This window comes from Acomys russatus, chromosome 13, assembly GCF_903995435.1.
Source record: "Acomys russatus chromosome 13, mAcoRus1.1, whole genome shotgun sequence".
Taxonomy (NCBI): domain Eukaryota; kingdom Metazoa; phylum Chordata; class Mammalia; order Rodentia; family Muridae; genus Acomys; species Acomys russatus.
In genome coordinates this window covers 70,444,317-70,465,149 of record NC_067149.1, presented here as the reverse complement: position 1 = coordinate 70,465,149, position 20,833 = coordinate 70,444,317, and the positions used below count along the sequence as shown (strand labels likewise).

Here is a 20,833-nt window from a genome sequence, read left to right as displayed (position 1 = left end):
AGCACCCCAGCCTTTCAAACACCAGAAAATATGGAAGCAATATTCTTAACCCTTGGCCAGCCTCCACACACATGCGACCCCTTCCCCTCTCCCTCAGCAGAGCTACCATCTGCCACACACACAGCCCATGGCCATGGTCACTGTGGGTGTGGACCAGTGTCATGCTAGAAGAAGTAATGACTAAATAAAATCTTGCACATGCAGGCAACTTTCCAGAAATTGTGTGAACAGATGCATCTTTATCTGTATCTCATTTTAACTTTGCAGAGAGCATTGCTTATGGGCTGTGAGACACTTGGCAGTTAGAATGTCCACACAAGATAAGCCTTTCAGATATGCTTGGTTCATTCACATAAACATTTCTGATTCTGTTGTGCTAACATGAAAATTAAACAGACATCTCACCAAGCCAGGAACAGTTGACCAGACAGAAAATGCTGCTGCAGGTTTCCACTGGGAATCTTCTCTGGTGAGGACACTTCAGAAGCTTGCAGGCTGTACCCACCTCTGCAGTGAAGTCCTTCGGCTGCAGCAGCCGGGGAGGATGGCACAGCTGGGTCCAGGAAGTCCATGAGCATACACTGTCTGCTGGACTGGCAGCTGGGTCTGTGTGAGCACAGCAGCAGGCTGGAACTCCACAGGTCACCACAGCCAAGGCCATGCAGAGCCTGTTGTTGTTGTTTCGTTATTTTGCTTTTCAAGACAGGGTGTCTCTGTGTAGCCCTGGCTGTCCTGGAACTCACTCTGTAGACCACCAGGCTGGCCTCAAGCTCAAGGTACCATGCACAGTCTTTTTTGTTTGTTTGTTTGTTTGTTTGTTTTGTTTTTCGAGACAGGGTTTCTCTGTGTAGCCTTGGCTGTCCTGGACTCGCTTTGTAGACCAGGCTGGCCTCGAACTCACAGTGATCTGCCTGCCTCTGCCTCCCGAGTGCTGGGACTAAAGGCGTGCGCCACCGTGCCCGGCTCACCATGCACAGTCTGAAGGCTCTTGTTGATGGGTATCCACACAGACACTTAGAGAAGTCATCTCCAGAGCAAGACACTACCGTCCTAGAGACCAGCCACTCCTAACTTTGCCGTTGTGTGCGTGTGTGTGTGCGTGTGTGTGTGTGTGTGTGTGTGTGTGTAATTTCACTGGGCAGTGGCTGTGGCTCTCAGGGCTCACAGCTTAGGGCTCGTCACTTCATTAGCATGTCAAGACACACCCACCTGGGCTAAGCTTCTCTCTGAGCTGCCCCTGCCTGGCTCTTTACAGAGCTGCCTGGTGGAAATCTCAGGCATATTATTTCAGGTCCCATGAATTGGCCTTTTACCCAGGATGGTGTGTTTCTACCTAAGTTCTTTGCCTCTGCCTGAAATTTGTGTTTCGAGAACTTTTTAGTCCTGTATTTTTCTGCCATTCAAAGTATTGATTACTCTTTCCAGCTAGCTATTTGGGAACAAAAGCTTTCAATTGTTTGTTTATGTCTTTTAAAAACAAAACCAAACAACTTTATGGTGATGGAGATAGTGGCTCAGGCCTGTAATCCCAGTTTTGAGATCAGAAGCCTGAGACTCACAAAGAAACAGCCCCAGCCGGGGTCTCCTGGACAGAGACACAGCCCCAGCCAGGGTATCCTGGACAGAGACACAGCCCCAGCCAGGGTATCCTGGACAGAGACGCAGCCCCAGCCAGGGTTTCCTGGACAGAGACGCAGCCCCAGCCGGGGTCTCCTGGACAGAGGCACAGCCCCAGCTGGGTCCTCCTGGACAAAGGCACAGCCCCAGCCGGGGTCCTCCTAGACAGAGGCACAGCCCCAGCCGGGGTCTCCTGGACAGAGACGCAGCCCCAGCCAGGGTCTCCTAGACAGAGGCGCAGCCCCAGCCGAGGCCTCCTGAGACAGAGACACAGCCCTAGCCAGGGTTCTCCTGGACAGAGACACAACCCCAGCCGGGGTCTCCTGGACAGAGACGCAGCCCCAGCCGGGGTCTCCTGGACAGAGACGCAGCCCCAGCCGGGGTCTCCTGGACAGAGACGCAGCCCCAGCCGGGGTCCTCCTGGACATAGACGCAGCCCCAGCCGGGGTCTCCTGGACAGAGACGCAGCCCCAGCCGGGGTCTCCTGGACAGAGACGCAGCCCCAGCCGGGGTCCTCCTGGACAGAGACACAGCCCCAGCCGGGGTCCTCCTGGACAGAGACACAGCCATTTCAGGCCTGGAGAAGCCAAAGAAAAGCAAACTCAGGCAGAAAGTGAGATCAGCTCTGTCTCTCATTAACACAAGGAATGTGTGCTATGTGTTAAAGTCAGAGAGGTGGCATGTATCCTGTACTCAGTGTAGCCATCTGCTGCGTTTAGGGCTGTTATATACATTGGTGTTAACACGTAGGTTTACATGTAGTCTGGGCATGCTCTTTCCCTTGTTGCTAGCTTCTGAGTAGCAATGTACAATATTTTGTGTATTTATATGGATGCACATGTGTTATGGCACATGTGTCATGGCATGTTTGTAGAGGTCAGATGATAGCCCTGGGGAGTCTGTTCTCTCTTTCTAGCTCATGGGGTCTGAGGATTGAAGTCAGTCATCAGGCCACAGGCTCCTTTGCCCACTGAGCTGACCTCACACTGTCCTGCAAGTGTCGTCTAATGCCTACTTGCTAGGTAGAGATGTGTTATAATGTACAGACTACAGCGCCAGAGGTTAGTTATCTAAGCCTACTCACTGGTTAGAGGTGTGTTACAGTGTATACACTGCAGCGCCAGATGTTAGTTATCTAAGCCTACTCACTGGTTAGAGGTGTGTTACAGTGTATACACTGCAGCGCCAGATGTTAGTTATCTAAGCCTACTCACTGGTTAGAGGTGTGTTACAGTGTATACACTGCAGCGCCAGATGTTAGTTATCTAAGCCTACTCACTGGTTAGAGGTGTGTTACAGTGTATACACTGCAGCGCCAGAGGTTAGTTATCTAAGCCTACTCACTGGTTAGAGGTGTGTTACAGTGTATACACTGCAGCGCCAGAGGTTAGTTATCTAAGCCTACTCACTGGTTAGAGGTGTGTTACAGTGTATGCACTGCAGCGCCAGAGGTTAGTTATCTAAGCCTACTCACTGGTTAGAGGTGTGTTACAGTGTATACACTGCAGCGCCAGATGTTAGTTATCTAAGCCTACTCACTGGTTAGAGGTGTGTTACAGTGTATACACTGCAGCGCCAGAGGTTAGTTATCTAAGCCTACTCACTGGTTAGAGGTGTGTTACAGTGTATACACTGCAGCGCCAGAGGTTAGTTATCTAAGCCTACTCACTGGTTAGAGGTGTGTTACAGTGTATACACTGCAGCGCCAGATGTTAGTTATCTAAGCCTACTCACTGGTTAGAGGTGTGTTACAGTGTATACACTGCAGCGCCAGAGGTTAGTTATCTAAGCCTTCTCACTGGTTAGAGATGTGTTACAGTGTATACACTACAGGGTCAGCTGTTAGTTATCTGGTGGTGGCTGTTTCCTCCCGGCACCCCCCACTCTGTAGCTAAACTTTTTTCCCTGGTAGCTTTTCAAAACAATATTTTGAGTTTGGTGTGGTAGCTCATACCTGTAATCACAGCACTTGGAGAACTGCTGCCGTCAGAACCATCCTAAGCTGCAGATTGAGACACTGTGTCAGAAGAAACAGAAGTAGTGTCTGAATTACTTCATGACGATACAGTCTGAGAGGTAAAACACTAGCACATACCTCTCGTGCCAGGCCCCTGTGTGCGCTCCTCACAGAGCAGGGCCAGCGCACTCCTCACCAGAGGTGCGTGATCTTGAGTGCCATGGAGCGTGTAAATGACGTCCACATGGGCAGGGTAGGTGGGTGGACACCCAGGATAGGAAAGGGACTTTGGATTTCAAACAGCAGAGACCATGTTAGGAGCAGGTAATTTGTCATAGTGGGAAGTAAAGAACAGTATTGGGGGTGGGGTCATGAGGCTAGGATGCTGTCTCAGTGACTCCAGTGCCTGCTTAGGACCAGAGTGTGATCTCCAGAGGCCATGGACAAAGCAGAGTGTGATGAGCTGTGTTTGTAACCTCAGCCCTGGGGAGGTGGAGGCAGGACCACCCCTGAGGCTCACTGGCCAGCCAGCCTAGATCTGTGACCGGCAGGGTCCAGACTACACAAGGTGGTCAGAACCTGCGGGGAAACCCTGGGATTCTACTCCTGAGGTGTTAGCTGCACTGGAGAAGGTGAGTGCTCCTGTCTTCTGCCGTGCTCCCCCCTCATCGCCATCAGCATCAGAGGAAGGTGCCGAGCTTCACAGACAGGGCTGTAAACAATCCTGAGCCCAGAGGGACATATAACCATCCAGCTCATACCACATAACTCTGCATTACATTAGCAGTAAAGAAAATGAAATCAACACTGTTTATGATTCTGGTTGAAGAACTTGCCTGCCTCCATTTTAGGCTTAAAACCCATCTCATAGCAAAGAGAAACTAGGTTCATCCCTGTTTACCATTAAAGCTCTGTTCCTCAAGGATTGGGCTCTGCCCACCTATAACTGACCTTAACTGCAAATGGCTCTGAACTCCATGTTCCAGGAATGACGTCATGTCCTTATTTCAAAGGGGAGTTTATAACCATATTGCCACCCTACCTTTGTTTCAAAAGGTTATATGACCACCTATGACTATACATGTTGTTATGCCCAGCTTGCAGCCATGTCCAGGAGGTTATTGAGACTAATGCGTATTCTTATGCTCTGCTCCTGTAGCCTAGCCCCGCCTATTGCACACACCAGATTCCCTATTTAGGAGCCCCCTACCCCCGAACTATAAAAGCCTGGCTTCCTCAAACCCTGCCTTACAGGGAGACAGCTCATGTACACAAGTTTAAAAGCTTACTTTAATTAATTGCTTGCCTTAATTAATTTTGCTATAATGATTTAGGTCAGTGTTTTTCTCCTCCTATCTGTGGGATTAACACGATCACTGTAAATTATCACTAACGTCAGGTTTAAAGCCTATTGAAACTCTCAATTAATATGAAAACAGTTATAAAATATTTTCCTTTCATGTATTTGGCGATGTGATTTATTTAACACCAGAGTGAAAGACTATTGAGATCTAACATGTGAGTCAGAGGGAGGGATGGAGCCGGTTTCTCGCCTTCTGCAGTGCACCGTGACCCGCGTCAGGCACACTCAACAGCTAAGTCAACTTGGAATGAACCCTAATGTAAGAATTATTGGTTTAATTATTTAGCTCTTGGTGACTGAGTGCACAAATCCCATTAAGAACCACAGATTCCTCAAGTAGCAAGTCCTGTCATGGAGTGGGGATGCTGGAGCAGGCGAGGGGAGTGCCCTGCAGCAGGCAGGAAGGGCACCGCAGCAAGGACAATGTCTGGTGACTGGAGCCGGTGTGGCTAGGGGTGGGCACTGTAAACCAATGCATGAAGCCTGAGGGGGAACGCCTTTCCAGCCATGTGGATCTCACGCCTGTGAGAGTAGAGGATGGGGCAGTGACACTTCCGTTGTTTACACGTGTACATGTCCTCTTCCTGGTCCCCGCGTGCCTTCTGTAGAGACTCTTATGCTCTTTCTAATGTGTTCTTTGTGCAGTTCATACACGTGTACAGTGTAACGTGGTCGTATTCAGCCCTCACTGTCTCCTCGCTGCCCCCCCACCGTTTCCCTAACACCCCTTTCCCATCTCATGCCGCCTTCTTTTCCCTTACATAGCCCACCGAGTTCAGTTAGCTCTGTCCTGCGTCTGCTGTGGGACCACCCACCAGAGCATGGGCAACCTCCCTAAAACAATGGTCTCCCTCCTGCAGGAGCGATCAGCTGCCCACTGGTACCTTATGGTTTCCACCTCGGCTTTCTGGGAGCTGCTTTGTGCACTCATGCACGCACCTCTCTTTGAACTCCTTTTTAAACATTGTATTTTGACTTTTTTTTTTTCTGTCTGTAGTGGGTTTCCATAAGGCTTTCTCACAATCCTCACTTTGCTTAACCTATTCCTACCCCTTCCCTTTCCCTTATTCCCCTCCCCCTCCTCCCTGTGCTCCCCCACCCCCACCCCTGCTTCCATGCCAGTTAGCAATTTAACCCCTGTCCTCTCCCCCTCTTCTGTATGGCACATGTGCTGCTGTCCCTCCCAGTGCTGTGCCCTCTTCTGTATGGTGTGTGTGCTGCTGTCCCTCCCAGTGCTGTGCCCTCTTCTGTATGGCACATATGCTGCTGTCCCTCCCAGTGCTGTGCCCTCTTGGTTGTTGTCCGCTCTTTCACTCTGCTCTCACACACACATTGCTCACCGTCTGCTGGGACACACACACACGCAGGACTAGAAAGTGCCAAACACTTCCTCAGGGGGGAAGCATGCCAAGTCAGTTGATTCATTTCAGTCGCATGTGAGAGAAAATGAGACATCAAATATTGGTAGAGTATTTCTCAGAAAAGCCCTGTGATCACTTGAAGGTAACGGGGTCAGAGTGATGAGGCGGGAGGCAGGCCCCTTGGGCACCTTCATCTTGGGGCTGCTGTGTCCTGAGTGGTTTCTTAGCAAAGTCAGCAGGACGTTATGAAGCCACAGGCGTGGGGCATCCCCAGCTTCCCAGGGCTGCCACAGACACGCCTCTGGAGCTTCCCAGTGCTCCACTGTGTGACTGCCTTGCTTCATGGGTTAGAAAGAGCACACGGCTAGTCCAGACCTGTCGCTGTGTCAGGCACTGTTTTGTATTGTGGGGAGACCCCACCACACAGCTCCTGTACATTAACTACACCTTGCTGTGGACAGTCCTCCAAGCTTCTGCAGTTGTCAACCCCCTAGTGCTCTGCCTCCATGCCAGCAGCCGCCTCTCCATGCCTCAACCCCTGCACTGATAACCAGCATTTCCACTAGAGTCACCAGGGTGAAGAAGGAGGAACCTCAGGGCTGGAGAGATGGCTCAGAGGTTAAGAACACCGCCTGCTCTTCCAAAGGTCCTGAGTTCGATTCCCAGCATCAACATGGTGGCTCACAGCCATCTGTAATGTGAACTGGATGCTATATAAGTAATTAAAAGCCTTTTTTTTTTAATTATTAAAAAAAATTCTCAGACCTTGTCTGGGTCTGCAGGTCTGAGTCCACAGATGCTGCGTCTTGGTCAGCGTCAGCGCGTTTGCGCAGGAGGGACTAAGCGCACCCACACCAGTGCATGGGTAGTGCAGATTTGGATTCAGGCAAAGATCAAGGTATTTTTCTTAGTGCCTGGTATATAAGCAAGACTCAGTAATAAGTTTCTCTTTTCCTTGCTCACTTTGAGTCTTCACTGTATTGTTAATTTTACAAAACTTTTTTTTTTTTGTTTGTTTTCCTAAAGGAAAGATTTAAAGAAGCCGAGGACGTCTACCAGGCTGGAATAAAGAACTGTCCAGACAGCTCAGACTTACACAACAACTATGCAGTTTTCTTGGTTGACTCTGGTGAGTGAGATGCCTTTTCTCTCTCACGTGCCAGTGGCAGTCACCAGCTGCACAGGTGGCTTATCCTCCGGACCACCCTGCGCTGCTAGGCTGTCATTTCTCTAAATCCTGTCTCCCCAGAGCAGGAAGTGGCTTTGCCATAAGCCTAGGAGTCCTGTTTTTCTTACCACCACACCCACAGGGCTGAGCATCAGCGCTGTACTCAGTGCAGAACCCGCCTCCAGACCCAGCTTCCCGCAGATGTGGCTGGTCTCTGCAACTGACTCTGTTAAGCCTCTGGAACTTTTCCTGGATGTACATTCCAGAATATGTTCTAGCAATTGACACAGTGGTGCCCTGTGATGGGCAGAACTGGGCACAGATTCTGTGTGCTTTGTGATTTGTAGAGCCACACACTGTTGGTGTATAATTGAATCCGCAGAAGTAATGTGATGACACCCGGCTTTAACACAAAAGTGCCATTCTGTCCTGTTGGTTCAGAGACTGTCTGCCCTACAGGAGAATTCAATTCTGATCATTATTTTTCATATTGAGTTCTTGAAAGGATTTTCATTTTTGAGGATGCGTGAAGCTTTTCTGTTTAATAGAATGTAAACTTACATTTGGATCATCTAGGGAAATCAAGCTTCATTTTGCATATAAAATTGTTGTGTGGTGCCCCCTGCTGGGGCATCAGTCACATAACACATCATTAAAGTAGGAAGACACCTGCCTGCACTATAGCTTGTGCCTTCAGTTCAACATCAGGTTCACGAGATCCTCTGAAGAGAATCCTGACAACACTGATGACCCTATGACATGATCCTACATAAGACCATATTTAAACAGAGTGTATCTGGAAGATGCTGTGTAGACCTGGGATCCAGTGTGTCACAGATGGCTGAGCTGGGAAGATGCTGTGTAGACCTGAGGATCCAGTGTGTCACAGTTGGCTGAGCTGGGAAGATGCTGTGTAGACCTGGGGATCCAGTGTGTCACAAATGGCTGAGCTGGGAAGATGCTGTGTAGACCTGGGGATCCAGTGTGTCACAGTTGGCTGAACTGGGAAGATGCTGTGTAGACCTGGGATCCAGTGTGTCACGCTTGGCTATCCTGAAACTGTCACTTAGCTGGTTCCTTGGAAGCATCTCTGGACCCTTCTTGGACCAGGGAGAGTTGATTCTCACTCTGGGTTTGTCCTCACTTGTCCTGGAATTGTCTTCATGTCTCTTAAGGTCTTTAGGCTTTAGTGTCTGTACCTGCAAAGAGATCATTTTGTTTTGGTGATTTAAATAAAAATACTTCTTGAATCCCAAGAGGCAGCTAAATAGGGTCCTAAAATCTGAGGAGGCCACATGAACAGCAAGGTTTTACTATACACACTGGGCAGATGCAAGGTAACATTCTACTGTGTTTAAAGTCACAGTAAATGTATACCATTGACGCCTGCATGATGGCTCAGTGGGTAAGGTGCTCGTCCCTAAGCCTGGCGACCTGAGTTGATTCCTGGGGCCCACATGGCAGAAGGAGATAATCAATTTCCACTGGATCTCACTTTGACGTCCTTGTGTACCTGCAGCAGGTGTGTGTGTGTGTGTGTGTGTGTGTGTGTGTGTGTGTGTGTGTGTAGCATTGACTAATGTGTGGTTTACAAAAGGTTTTCAAGGGAGCATGTCACATGTTGCTTAAAGCAGTGTACCCTTTGGTCCTGTGAATGTAGACAGACATTTAGACTCTCCCGAGGCCTGTGCTCTCGCTCGGTGGCCTGCTCTATTTTGTGTAAATGGGAGCAACAATGTTCTAGATAAATAGCCATGGTCAGGTGTGGGGGCCGATGCCTGTCATCATAGCACTTAGATTGAAGCTGTGGAATTTCCATGGGTTCAAGGCCAGCCTAGGCTACGTAATGGTTTCTAGGCCAGCCTGAGCTAAAGGGTAAGACTGTGTCTCAACAAACAAACAAACATTGCTTACTTGTTATTAATTTCTTTGGAATCTTGGTGAAGAATGAAATGGGTCAAAGTTAGGCAGTGGCAAGCATAAGAGGCCAAAATTCAAGCTGATCACAAACAGCATATGTAATGGTATGACACTGCCATGCTGAGAAAGAAGGGCATAGCTCAGAAGAGAGACTGGCAGCCATGCCGCTCATCCCTGTGGTCTGTTCTCTCCCACCCCCCGCCCTCCCCCCACCATACTGCAGGCTTCCCAGAGAAGGCCGTGGCTCACTACCAGCAGGCCATCCAGCTCAGCCCAAGCCATCACGTGGCTGTGGTGAATCTGGGCCGACTCTACAGGTCCCTGGGAGAGAACAGCATGGCTGAAGAGTGGTACAGACGGTACAGTCCTCCCCTCCACTTGCTCAGCCTCCTGGGGTTTCTCACAGGTCCTTAGTCACGGGGACAGACAGGTTGTCAGGACAGGCGTAATTGCCAGCAGGAGACGGTGTAGTCCCGTGCTCATGGCAGTGTCCTCCACTGCCGAGGCTGCAGTGCTCTTTGAGGTTGGGGTGGCATTTTCGACTCAATTTGCCCAGTTTTCTGGAGCTGTGGGTGACAGCACAAACTGAAGCAGCCATGTCAATGCTAGAAACAGGTATAATAAGGCTGCCACTGTGTCAGACCCTGAACACGCCAGTCGCCATTGCTGATACAAACTCTTGAAACCCAGTCGCCGTGTTAGTAGGTCACTGGAGGTGCTCACCCAGGATATGGTGTGACCTTGATCCATAAACAGACCGTGCTCCAGCAAGTGTCTGATGAACAGTGCTCCTTCCGCCTAGGCACAGGCCTTTGGGAACATGGCCACCAGAAGGAAACATCCGTCTGCCTTTCTTCCTGTAGCGCCCTGCAGGTGGCCCGCACAGCTGAGGTCCTGTCACCTTTGGGAGCACTCTATTACAACACTGGCCGACACAAGGAGGCTCTGGAGGTCTACCGGGAAGCTGTCTCACTCCAGCCTTCCCAGAGGGATCTGCGCCTGGCACTGGTGAGGAGAGAAAGTGATACAAGGTGCACCTGCAAATGGAGAGCTGAGAACCCTGGCCCAGGGCTGTGTGATGTGCTGGTGGCCCAGTGCAGCCTAGCACACAAGACCAGAGCTGAGAACCCTGGCCCAGGGCTGTGTGATGTGCAGGTGGCCCAGTGCAGCCTAGCACACAATTCGAGCCGCCCCCCCCCCCCCCCGTTTCCAAGTAACCCCAGACTTCCCGGAGGAGGAGTTGCAAGGGAGCACTGGGCAGTGGCAGAGTGCTTGCCTGGTGTGCACAGGGCCTGGGTTCTAGTCACCAGCACCAAACTAGACCAAACCAAACAAAAAGGAAGTCCTCTGGAACACTCCACCCAGATCCACTAGTTTTGGACCCTTCGATGTATCTGTTTGTCTCTCCCGCTTGTTTGTATGTGAATGTGAATAGACAGGTGTGTGCATGGAAATGCTTAGAGGTATCTGCATGCTTCTGTTCCTAGTGTGTCTTTGCTGGCATGATGGTTTGTTGTAGATGGGGGCCCCTTTATCTCCAACTTACTTCCTATGGTTTTCCTGTGAGTAAGGGTATTCCCTCATTAACTGCAGCGTGGTGACCGAACTCAGGCACTTAATGCCACCAGCCCTTGAATTCCATGCTTCCTTCTTCCTAAATCAGACTCTTACAAACACGTTCCACCCGGATGATAGGGAACTACCTCCTGGCATGTTTCCACGTTTTTAAAGACTCACGCTATTTACTGAGGATCTGTGGCTCTTCCGTCATTGGCACCCAAAGGCATGCGTGCATCTGCAGCCTAATGCTGAGCCCCCTGCTGCACTCATTCAGCACCTCAGCTTTGTGTTGGGATGCTTTGCATACACCTCTCTGCAGAGGCTGTTCCATCTGCCAAGGAGTGACTCAGTGTCTTCTAAGCTCAATGCCCTGTGGTTTTGCAGGCACAGGTTTTAGCAGTGATGGGTCAGACTGCAAAAGCTGAAGAGATAACCCTCCACATAGTGTCTGAGGAGCCCAGATGCCTGGAATGCTACCGCCTGCTGTCAGCAATCTACAGCAAGCAGGAGCACCATGAGAAGGTGAGGAACACCCTCTTCCATGCTCTCAGCCTCCAAAGCAAGCAGGAGTGCCGGGACCAGGTAGAAAGGGGCTCTCAGAGCTATGTGGGCATAGAAAAACGCATACACCAAATGACCCTCCAGCACTATGTTCACAAGGCCATGAAGCCTTGAGAGCATCGCTGTGCACATCCTACCCACTGGGAGCTTTCCTCAGATACCTCTCAGCTCCTGACACATCTTGAGACAGCACATGCTTGGCTCTTCTTTGGTCTGCAGACACTTTATCTAGTTTGTTTCCACATGCCTAGCCCCTGCATGCTCTCCAATTCCTAATGCTTGATGCAGCCCTCATGTCAGTCCTGGGACTCTTAATCTTTTTTTAAATGCCTGCAAGGTGTGGTAGACTCCAGGTGTAAGGTAGGTAGGATGGGGGAAATGCAGTCCTGGTCATAAGGGAACTTATTTAGAGAGAGAAGCAAAGACTGGTCAAGAAATCAAAGACAAATGTGATTGGTGAGATCAGAAGGAGGGGCACCAAGCATCCCATGGAGACCCAGAGCACCTGGGGAGGTGAGGCCAGGCTTCTACATGGCATGGTGGATCGGGAGGCCAGGGACAGAGCACACAGCTCAAGATGCAAACATGACTGGACCCCACCTGCCCACCCCAGCATTCACACCCAGGGAAAGGCCATGATCTTAGGATAAACTTTGGAGTTTTAACAGAAAGGCAGAATTGTGCATCTAAGCAATGTCTGTGTGGAAAGGCAGGCCAGGCTCCAGGGGCCAAGGGGTCCAAGAGGCCATGTGATCGGGGCAAGCCCTCTGCAGCCGTGCAGCCTCCTTGGAAAGTGATCAAGATGTTTGATCCTTGTCCCTCTGTGAATGGGGAACCCGAGGGTTATGGAAATGATTTTTCTGGAGCTGTTAATTCCCAATGAGAAAATGGGAGTGTAGAAAGTGCTCTCTGTGTGTCAGGTATGAACCGAGGTGTGACTGCTGCTCTCTAAGCCAGGCCACCTCCCTCGGCCCCTCCTGATCCTCTCCCACTGCTGCAGGCGCTCGAGGCCATAGACAAGGCTCTTCAGCTGAAGCCCAAGGACCCAAAGGTCACATCGGAACTTCTCTTCACAAAAGGAAACCAGCTAAGAGAGCAGAACATTCTGGACAAAGCTTTTGAGGTAAAAACAAGCAAACTGTCATTACAGTTGCAGGGTTAAATACCGACTGCAGGTGATAAGGGAATCTCAGTCACTGATGGTTCGCAGAGCGAATCTTCTCAGTGATTGGCTGTGTTACAGACTCATTGCATTTAGGCCCCCAGGTTCATGGACTCACAGAAACCTATGCATTCTCTTTTGAGTTACCATGATAGAAAGCATTCTAAGTGTTTTATATTCTGTAATTCTAAGGAGCCCGCCTACCCTGTCTGTTTTGTCTGCAAGAACCTCCACCACAGCTGGCCTGGAACTTTGGGCATTTCCATGTCTGTGACACCTGCCACCACCTCTAGATTTCCCCTTTCCCTCCGGAAGCCCCTCCCTCCAGATCATGCATTCTCATGTGACTTTTCTTCTGAAGTTTAATAAGTACCAGATCATGGATGGCAAGATGTTCAGTGTGTAAGGGCACTTGTCTCCCAGCCTGACCACCTGGGACCCCGTGGTGGAAGGAGAGTCCTGACTCCTGCAAATTGGTCTCTACGTCCGCATGTTCACAGTGGTGTGCATGCACTCCCCCCCACCCCCACCCCCACACTCAGTGTTTAAGAACATTACCACGTCAGCAGGATGTAGGAACGTATCTGGAGGCAGAGGCAATAGGATCGCAGGTTCAAGCCAGTGAGCTCTAGGGCAACAAGGCTATAATAAGAGACTCTGTCTCAAAACAAAACAAATTTAACACCTTCAGCATTAAGGTACCAGTCATTTGCCCCAGAGCAGCTAGAATTATAGAAGTGCGCCACCACGTTCCATCTTTGAGGAACTTCCAAAGGGCAAAAGAAAAAGACAGGTATTCTGATCCCCATAAAATGATATAAAGATAAAATGACATAAAGATGTTAGCATGCTGCTTTAGGAGCTTAGCAACTAGTTGGGGGTGAAGGGACATTGGGCCATGGTTAGGCTGCTCTGGAGAACACCTCAGGTTCCATGATTTTTATCCCCCTCCCCTATATTTTTGAGTGCTGGGGATCCAGCCCAGGGCCTCATACTGGCTGGGCGTATGCTCTGTACTGAACTACACTCATTGGATTCTGTAATCTCAACACAAGTGTTCCTCACCAGCTCATCTATGGTAAAGAAAGCCACACACACAGTTTCCCTGCAGAATCGGAGAAGTAAGCCCTTTCAGAAATCCCTGGGTCTCCACAGGCAGGCCAGACATGTGCTGTCACAGAATCGCCTGGGTCCCCTCACGCAGACCGCCCCCCCCCCCCACTTCAAAACCATCAACTCTGAAAAGAGTAACAGTAGATTCGCCACTTGCCATGTGGCTGTCAACTCTCAGGGTCTCCGTTTGGGCGGGTTTGCACAGCTCTGTGGCACTTTGGATGCTCCCCATGCCGTGACGTGACTCCTTCCTTGTCTGCTCAGAGCTATGAAGCTGCTGTGACCCTCGACCCTGGCCAGGCGCAGGCGTGGATGAACATGGGCGGCATCAGGCACATGCAGGTAGGAATGGCACTCATTGCACTCTCGCCCTACCTGGTCAGGAGCACTGTTCATCTGGATATTTAAGACAGAGGCATTTATAAGAAACATGCACACGAGCTGTGTTTTCTTGATAGTAAGTGTCACGGGGCTCAGAGGCCAGAAAGGGCATTGGCGGGTCCCCTCAAGCTGGGGCTACAGGCCTTCATGAGACGCCCAGCCTGGGCACTGTGAGCTGAAGGAGGGCCTTCTGTAAGAGCAGTGTGCACCCTTCACTGCCAAGCCATCTCTCCTGCCCCTTTATTTTCCATGTTGAAAACATTTTTTTATTCCATAACCTTTTAGTGGAAAACACATTTGCCTGCTTTAGTCTCCACTCCCTAAAGTTAACTTTGGGTGAGTCTTTCTGCTAAGCATGATTGAAAGTGACCGTGGGTGGGAGGTGTTGTTAGTAGCCGGTGAAGTCAGAGATGTGCCGTGATTCATTCTGCACATCCTCATTCATCCTGCCAACATCTCGACTGGGCGTCCATCCTGCCTGCCAGGTGCACATGACACCCTGGGCATGTAACAGTGATCAGACAGGACAGAAACGCCTGGCCTGCTGGAGGGATAGGCAGTGAATACACATGGACACACATGCATATGTACATGCCTAGAGCATGTCAGATGGCTGGACACACATGCATATGTACATGCCTAGAGCATGTCAGATGGCTGGACACACATGCATATGTACATGCCTAGAGCATGTCAGATGGTAAGTGTATGAAGAAAAATAAGGAAAGGAGAGAGAGTGTTGGCAGGGCACTTAGAAGAGGCTCCTGAAGAGTGCAGAGGCCTGAGGGGATGAAGCTGGGTGGGCAAGGAAGGACCACATGTAGAGGCCTCAGGTGGAAGGTGCTCAGTGTGTCTGGAAAATGATGAGCAGACAACATGGCTGCTCAGAGGAGATGAGAAGGTGGGAGTTGAGGCCTGAACAGATCCCCAGGGCCTTGGGCTTTTGTGCCAAGTGAGCTGGGTCCTTGAGGGACTTTTCACAGACTTGCTGAGGTGACTTACCCTTGGGCTTCTCTCAGACTCTTCGGGGATGAAGGACAGTGTAGTGATGCAAATTCCAAGAGTCCTGCCACTGCTTTCCTTCCACAGGTACCTGAGCATTCTTAGACAGCAAAGTGAAAGGGACATGTGGCTGCGTGGATAACAGGACAGCCTACCTGATTGTGGGGTCACAGACCCACGCCCTGGTCTGCGCGGTGCAGTGGGATGTTCAGCAGCACCTCACTGTGAAGCAAGTGGACTTGCTTTAGAATAGTGCAGTGTTTTAAAATTTTAAGTGACATATTTAGAAGTTGTTTTTTAAAATGAGGTACAACTTTCTCAAATGGAATAAGCCAGAAGTTAGAGTTTGGCTGTTAACTTGAGGAATTAGAAAGGACGTACCCAAGAACGTCCAAAAGAGGAGATAGTGTAATTACTACGTAAGTCCACAGGACTGAGCTCTGGAGAGTGAAGAGATGTCTATTGAGTGTGTTATTTTCAAATGTAACTGGCATTCATTTAAAACAGTCACCCTCTTGTCACTGCACAGACCATGGATTAACCTGTGCAATAGAAACCCCACGTTCATGACAGTTCTGTGGTAAATCTGAGTGATGCAATCTGATGTAAATGTGCCTGGTGGGCACAGCGCGTCATTCTGAGGCCACCATAATCATGCAGGGTTATGGCTGTAGGCGTGCAGGAACAACCTGAGCGCCCTGTGTCTTCTGTAAGGAGTGTTTGTCACATTGTTACTCATCCTAGAGCTTGTGAGCCTCCGAGGCTTATGGAGGTGAAGAGTCAGGAGGTGGTGAAGGCTGAGACTTCTGACTGCCCTAGGGAGGAAGGACACACATAACTCACTGTGTCCAAGGTCAGTGCTTGTGACCTGAAGTACCTCAGGTGTGGAGAGCCAAAGCCAATTCAAAATCTACTCCACCTTTCAGCGACGTGGCTGGTCCTTGCATAGGGTGTTTTCAGTGTCTGCATGTAACTCGGCAGATAGGCCACTCCATGAGGTCGGTTACAGAATCTTCTATTTATGGCATCTTGTCTGCTCAGAAAGTGCCAGACTTGGGACAGTTTGTACTGTTGGGGTTAGGGACGTTCCGTGGCCTTGTATGTAAAATGCAGCAGATGGGTTGGAAGCTCAGGGTCTGGTAGGATCCACCGTCCAAGCCGCATTTCACAGCATTGTTTCAGCACCGCTTCATGACGGCCGCCTGTGCCTATGGGTGTTGTCACCTGGAGAGCTCTCTGTGACGATGAGCGTGTTCTGTATCTTCACTGTCCAGGGTGCAGCGACTGGCCACAGCAGCTGGGCACAGGAAATGTGTCCGGCATGACTGATAGGTGTGACAGTTTTAAGTAGAATTCAGTTCTAGACGTCAGATCATTTCAATTCCTACATCACAGAATTGGAGCCATTGACTTAAAGGATATGACTTAAAAATAAACACAGTTTAATCAAAAAAGAGCAATTCGAGAGAGAAAAGGCAGACTAGACGCTGTGTAAGCAGGGAGAGAAGCCAGGTGATCTGAGGCAGCACCAGGGTCAAGGGTGAGACCCAAATCCAAGGTGGCCTCCAGGAACTCAGGAAGCTAGGCATACACCGCGTGCAGGTGCCTGCGTGTGCACTAGGCTTAACAGAAACCACGGGCTCGCAGGGGCATGCTGGAGTTAGCAAACCAACAGCGCAGCGGAGCCGGCCCCCTTGTTCCAAGTCTGTTTGGCAACTTTCAGCATTAGTTGTCAGATATGTCTACCTGCTACAGAAGACGCCGCTGGGTTCTCAGTGTACAATTCCTTTTCCCCTTTTCAGTTCCACTTTGTCCTTCACCAACTGCATACATAAACACTGTGAGAACCCGAAGGTGAGTCACGGAGATCGAACAGTCTACTCAATGATGGAGGTCACCATAGCAACCTATGGGCTCTCACTGTGTTGTCAGGCAGCTAGAAACTGATGATAGAGGTCACCATAGCAACCTGTGGGCTCTCACTGTGTTGTCAGGCAGCTAGAAACTGATGATAGAGGTCACCATAGCAACCTGTGGGCTCTCACTGTGTTGTCAGGCAGCTAGAAACTGATGATAGAGGTCACCATAGCAACCTGTGGGCTCTCACTGTGTTGTCAGGCAGCTAGAAACTGATGATAGAGGTCACCATAGCAACCTGTGGGCTCTCACTGTGTTGTCAGGCAGCTAGAAACTGATGATAGAGGTCACCATAGCAACCTGTGGGCTCTCACTGTGTTGTCAGGCAGCTAGAAACTGATGATAGAGGTCACCATAGCAACCTGTGGGCTCTCACTGTGTTGTCAGGCAGCTAGAAACTGATGATAGAGGTCACCATAGCAACCTGTGGGCTCTCACTGTGTTGTCAGGCAGCTAGAAACTGATGATAGAGGTCACCATAGCAACCTGTGGGCTCTCACTGTGTTGTCAGGCAGCTAGAAACTGATGATAGAGGTCACCATAGCAACCTGTGGGCTCTCACTGTGTTGTCAGGCAAGCTACACAAACCACAAACCAAATACTTATATATTGGTAAACATTAGCTGCTAGTTTGGAGAGGTGTTGTTTTAAATTGGGATGGAAATTTAAAACGTCTCTGGTGTCCATCCACATGGGAGCTGCAGCTGAGGATAATATAGAATCAATTTGTAGTTTTGGAACAGGAAGAAGTTGGGCAGCTTCCCTGAGAAGGTGTAAATATCTGCACCCCACATAGAGCAGACCAAAGAAAGGGCTCTGATGATTTTAGTGGGGCTCCACCTCGACTGTGTGTGGAGCTGCCTGCTCAACTTGAGGAATCGATTCCTCATGCTTACGCAGCCCCAGGGAGGCGCCCAGGAGCTCAGTCCTAGGCTTTGTGAGCAGAGGAGACAGGCCACAGGAGCTTCCTGAGGGGAACAGGGAAAGCTACTAGCTGTAAGCAATTATCACTGGCCATCTGGGCCCGGGCACACATGGTATTAAACAGATGAGTGTTGACAGAAGTGGGAGCAGGTATGCTCATAGGTCAGAGGTCACATTCCTTCGTCCCTTCTGCAGTGTCTAGCCAGTACTTACCACATACCCTGGCTAGGAGAAGAACCTAAGTCCATCTTTATCTTTTTAGGATTTATTTATTTTGTGTGTACGAGTGTTTTGCCTGCATGTATGTGTGTGCACCACGTGCATGCAGTGACACAGAGGTTAGAGAGAGTGTTGGATGCCTTGGGCTGCAGCCACAGTGGTTGTGAGCCATCGTGCGGATGCTGTGAACAGCCCTCTACAAGGACATGTGCTTGGAAGCACTGAGCCGTCTGCCCAGCCCTAAGCCCGTCTTCTAGGCAAGTCTCCTCACTGTGTAAAGCTCGCACTAGACAAAGGCGGCTCTTGTGTTTCGCGGTGACAATCACACAACCTAAGAAGGTAAAAGTGGATGTCTGTTCAGTTATTGCTCCCCCACCCCACCCCTGCACCAAGCCTGTCTGCTTACAAGGAACAGCACTGGGGAAGCTGAACCCTGTGTCTGCCATGTAACTTCCGCTATAGCCATCAGCCTCCACACTCCCCAGCTGCATTCCCCCAAAGCCCCGAGAGATAAGAAGGCCTCCTGGAGGAGCCTGGGTCCTGGCAGGCAGAGGTTGTGCTGAGCAGCACTTGTATCTTTGTCCCCCTGCAGGGAAGCTACGTGTCTGCGCGGGCCTATTATGAGAGGGCCCTGGGGCTGGTTCCTGACAGCAAGCTGCTGAAGGAGAATGTGGCCAAGCTGGACCGGCTGGAGCGAAGGCTGCAGGAAGTCCGAGAGCGGGATCAGACCTAGAGCAGAGAAGGACACAGTCACATGGCGCTCAGCAGGCTGGAAGAGGACAGAGTGGGGGAGGCCTTGCTTACACACACCAGGCTCTGCCAGCCAGGCAGTCCCCTCCTGGTGACACAGTGGGACACAGCAAAGGCGAGCAGCCTGTCTGCAGGGAAGGGAAGTAGCAAGTGCTTACTTTACAGGCTCCTCTGCGACTGCCAGTCCCCAGGACTGCAGCCCACAGATGCAGAAGCCGCCAGTCCTGTGTCCTCTGAGGTCAGTCCTTGGGGAAAGAAGTTCAGTTAATTCCCAAGAGTCCAGAGTTGCTGGGCAGGTAGAGTCCTGTGGAATGCATGGTCGCAGAGCACTTGATGGCTGGCTTGGTCTCACATCCCCCAAGAGAAGTGCATTCCATTCCAGTGCCTAAAACACAGAGGGTCTTCTCCACTGTGTGTGGCTGTCTGTATCTCTTCAGGAAAAGCAAAGCTCAGCATCCTTGATTCTTTGTGCAGGTGTGTTTAACATTCAGAATTGTATCCAAGCCTCACTGGAGTCACGTTTCCACTCTGAAACTATCGTGTTTAACCAGGAGGCCGGGACCCCGGAGGGCGCTGATGAGGTGTGGGGCAGCAGGGTGCCCTCTGCATGGACATGTTAAAGTGTCCATCCAGAGAAGGGGTCGGCTTTTTCTTTTGAGGTCAAGGCTTGTGAGATTTGTTATTTCTGCAGGATATGTCTGAGCATGGAGGACTCTTCCCCTTGTGTTACAGAGTTCCTCACAGACTGAGCGGAGGGAAGAGAGCTCCGTTTACAGGCTTCTGAGGGTTAGTGAGAACTTGGAATTTAAAACACAAGTGACTTTCTGCCTATTAAGTGTGGAGACTTCATAGAGAATACTCTAAAAATCTATAAGGTAAAGGCTAAATTCATAATTTTTTAAAAATATATTTATATTTAAAAATAAGGAAGGCAAAGTTGAAATCACAATTAGACATTATTTTTAGTGTTATTTATTATATAACTTATAAAGTATTTAATATATATGTATATTTCTTGGGGTTTTTTCCTTTGTACGTAGTCATTTTGATAGCAGCTCTGAAAACCAAGAATATGAAAACTGCAAAATAGGAAAAGCTTTAACAGGCGCCCAAATCGTATTGGTCATTTGCCACTAAAACGAGTGGAACTAGGGAGAAATAGGAGTTGGAAGGGTTGGAAGGGTTCGTCACTGAAAGCAAACACACCTCAGGCCAGGCAGGTCCTGATGCTGAACCAGACGTGACAGCTGGAAAGCAAAAACTTCTCACCTGTGCATCGGATGCAATGCCTATGTGTAGTATCTTTGTAGCAGGCAAATTGAAATAAATGGCCAAAACTTACCTGAGGGATGGTGAGGGAATTTGGTCCAGCACAATAGCTCCCTTGGAGGCTGTATTTATCTGTCAGCATTACACATCATAAATTGGTCCTGGATCTTATTTTTTCCACCTAAGACGTAAGTCTTTAGTCCTAAGGTAAATAGTGGTTATTGTAAAAATAATTCCTGGTCTCTCCATTGGAAAGCAGGGATCCTTGGTAACATCTTAGTACCACTTGTTAAAATGGTATTTACCAAAATGGGCACATTAAACAGTAGTGGGACAGATTGAACTGCAGCGTTTGACATGCCTTTGCCTCACTGACAGTGCTGCAGGACGGCTCAGTGCACGGCTGTGGGAATAGCTAGAAAGGCAGTTTCCACGTGAACACTTCGGAAGAGAAAAGGCCAAACGGCGTCTAGGAAACTGCTGCATCCGGGCCTGTCTTGTTCTCACTTGTCTGCCCACTTTGGCATCTCCCAGAACACTATCTAAAAAGAAAGGCAAAGTCAGCTTTGTTGGCTTAGATGTCTCAAAT

At 49.8% G+C, this 20,833-nt stretch overlaps 1 protein-coding gene across 4 annotated transcripts in view; it reads left to right on the top strand.

Annotated features, from left to right (window-relative positions):
* Tmtc1 (transmembrane O-mannosyltransferase targeting cadherins 1) overlaps positions 1 to 19,194 on the top strand; it is a 93,097-nt gene extending 73,903 nt beyond the window's left edge. For 3 of the 4 annotated variants that reach the window (XM_051155617.1, XM_051155619.1, XM_051155616.1), the window contains 7 exons: positions 7,325 to 7,427; positions 9,610 to 9,745; positions 10,250 to 10,394; positions 11,331 to 11,468; positions 12,508 to 12,630; positions 14,047 to 14,124; positions 18,818 to 19,194. In XM_051155617.1, the coding sequence (XP_051011574.1) occupies positions 7,325 to 7,427; positions 9,610 to 9,745; positions 10,250 to 10,394; positions 11,331 to 11,468; positions 12,508 to 12,630; positions 14,047 to 14,124; positions 18,818 to 18,958 (864 nt within the window). In that variant the 3' untranslated portion in view covers positions 18,959 to 19,194. The remainder of the gene's footprint in view (positions 1 to 7,324; positions 7,428 to 9,609; positions 9,746 to 10,249; positions 10,395 to 11,330; positions 11,469 to 12,507; positions 12,631 to 14,046; positions 14,125 to 18,817) is intronic. The other variant, XM_051155618.1, reaches the window with a different exon arrangement.
* The last annotated feature ends 1,639 nt before the right edge of the window (positions 19,195 to 20,833 follow it).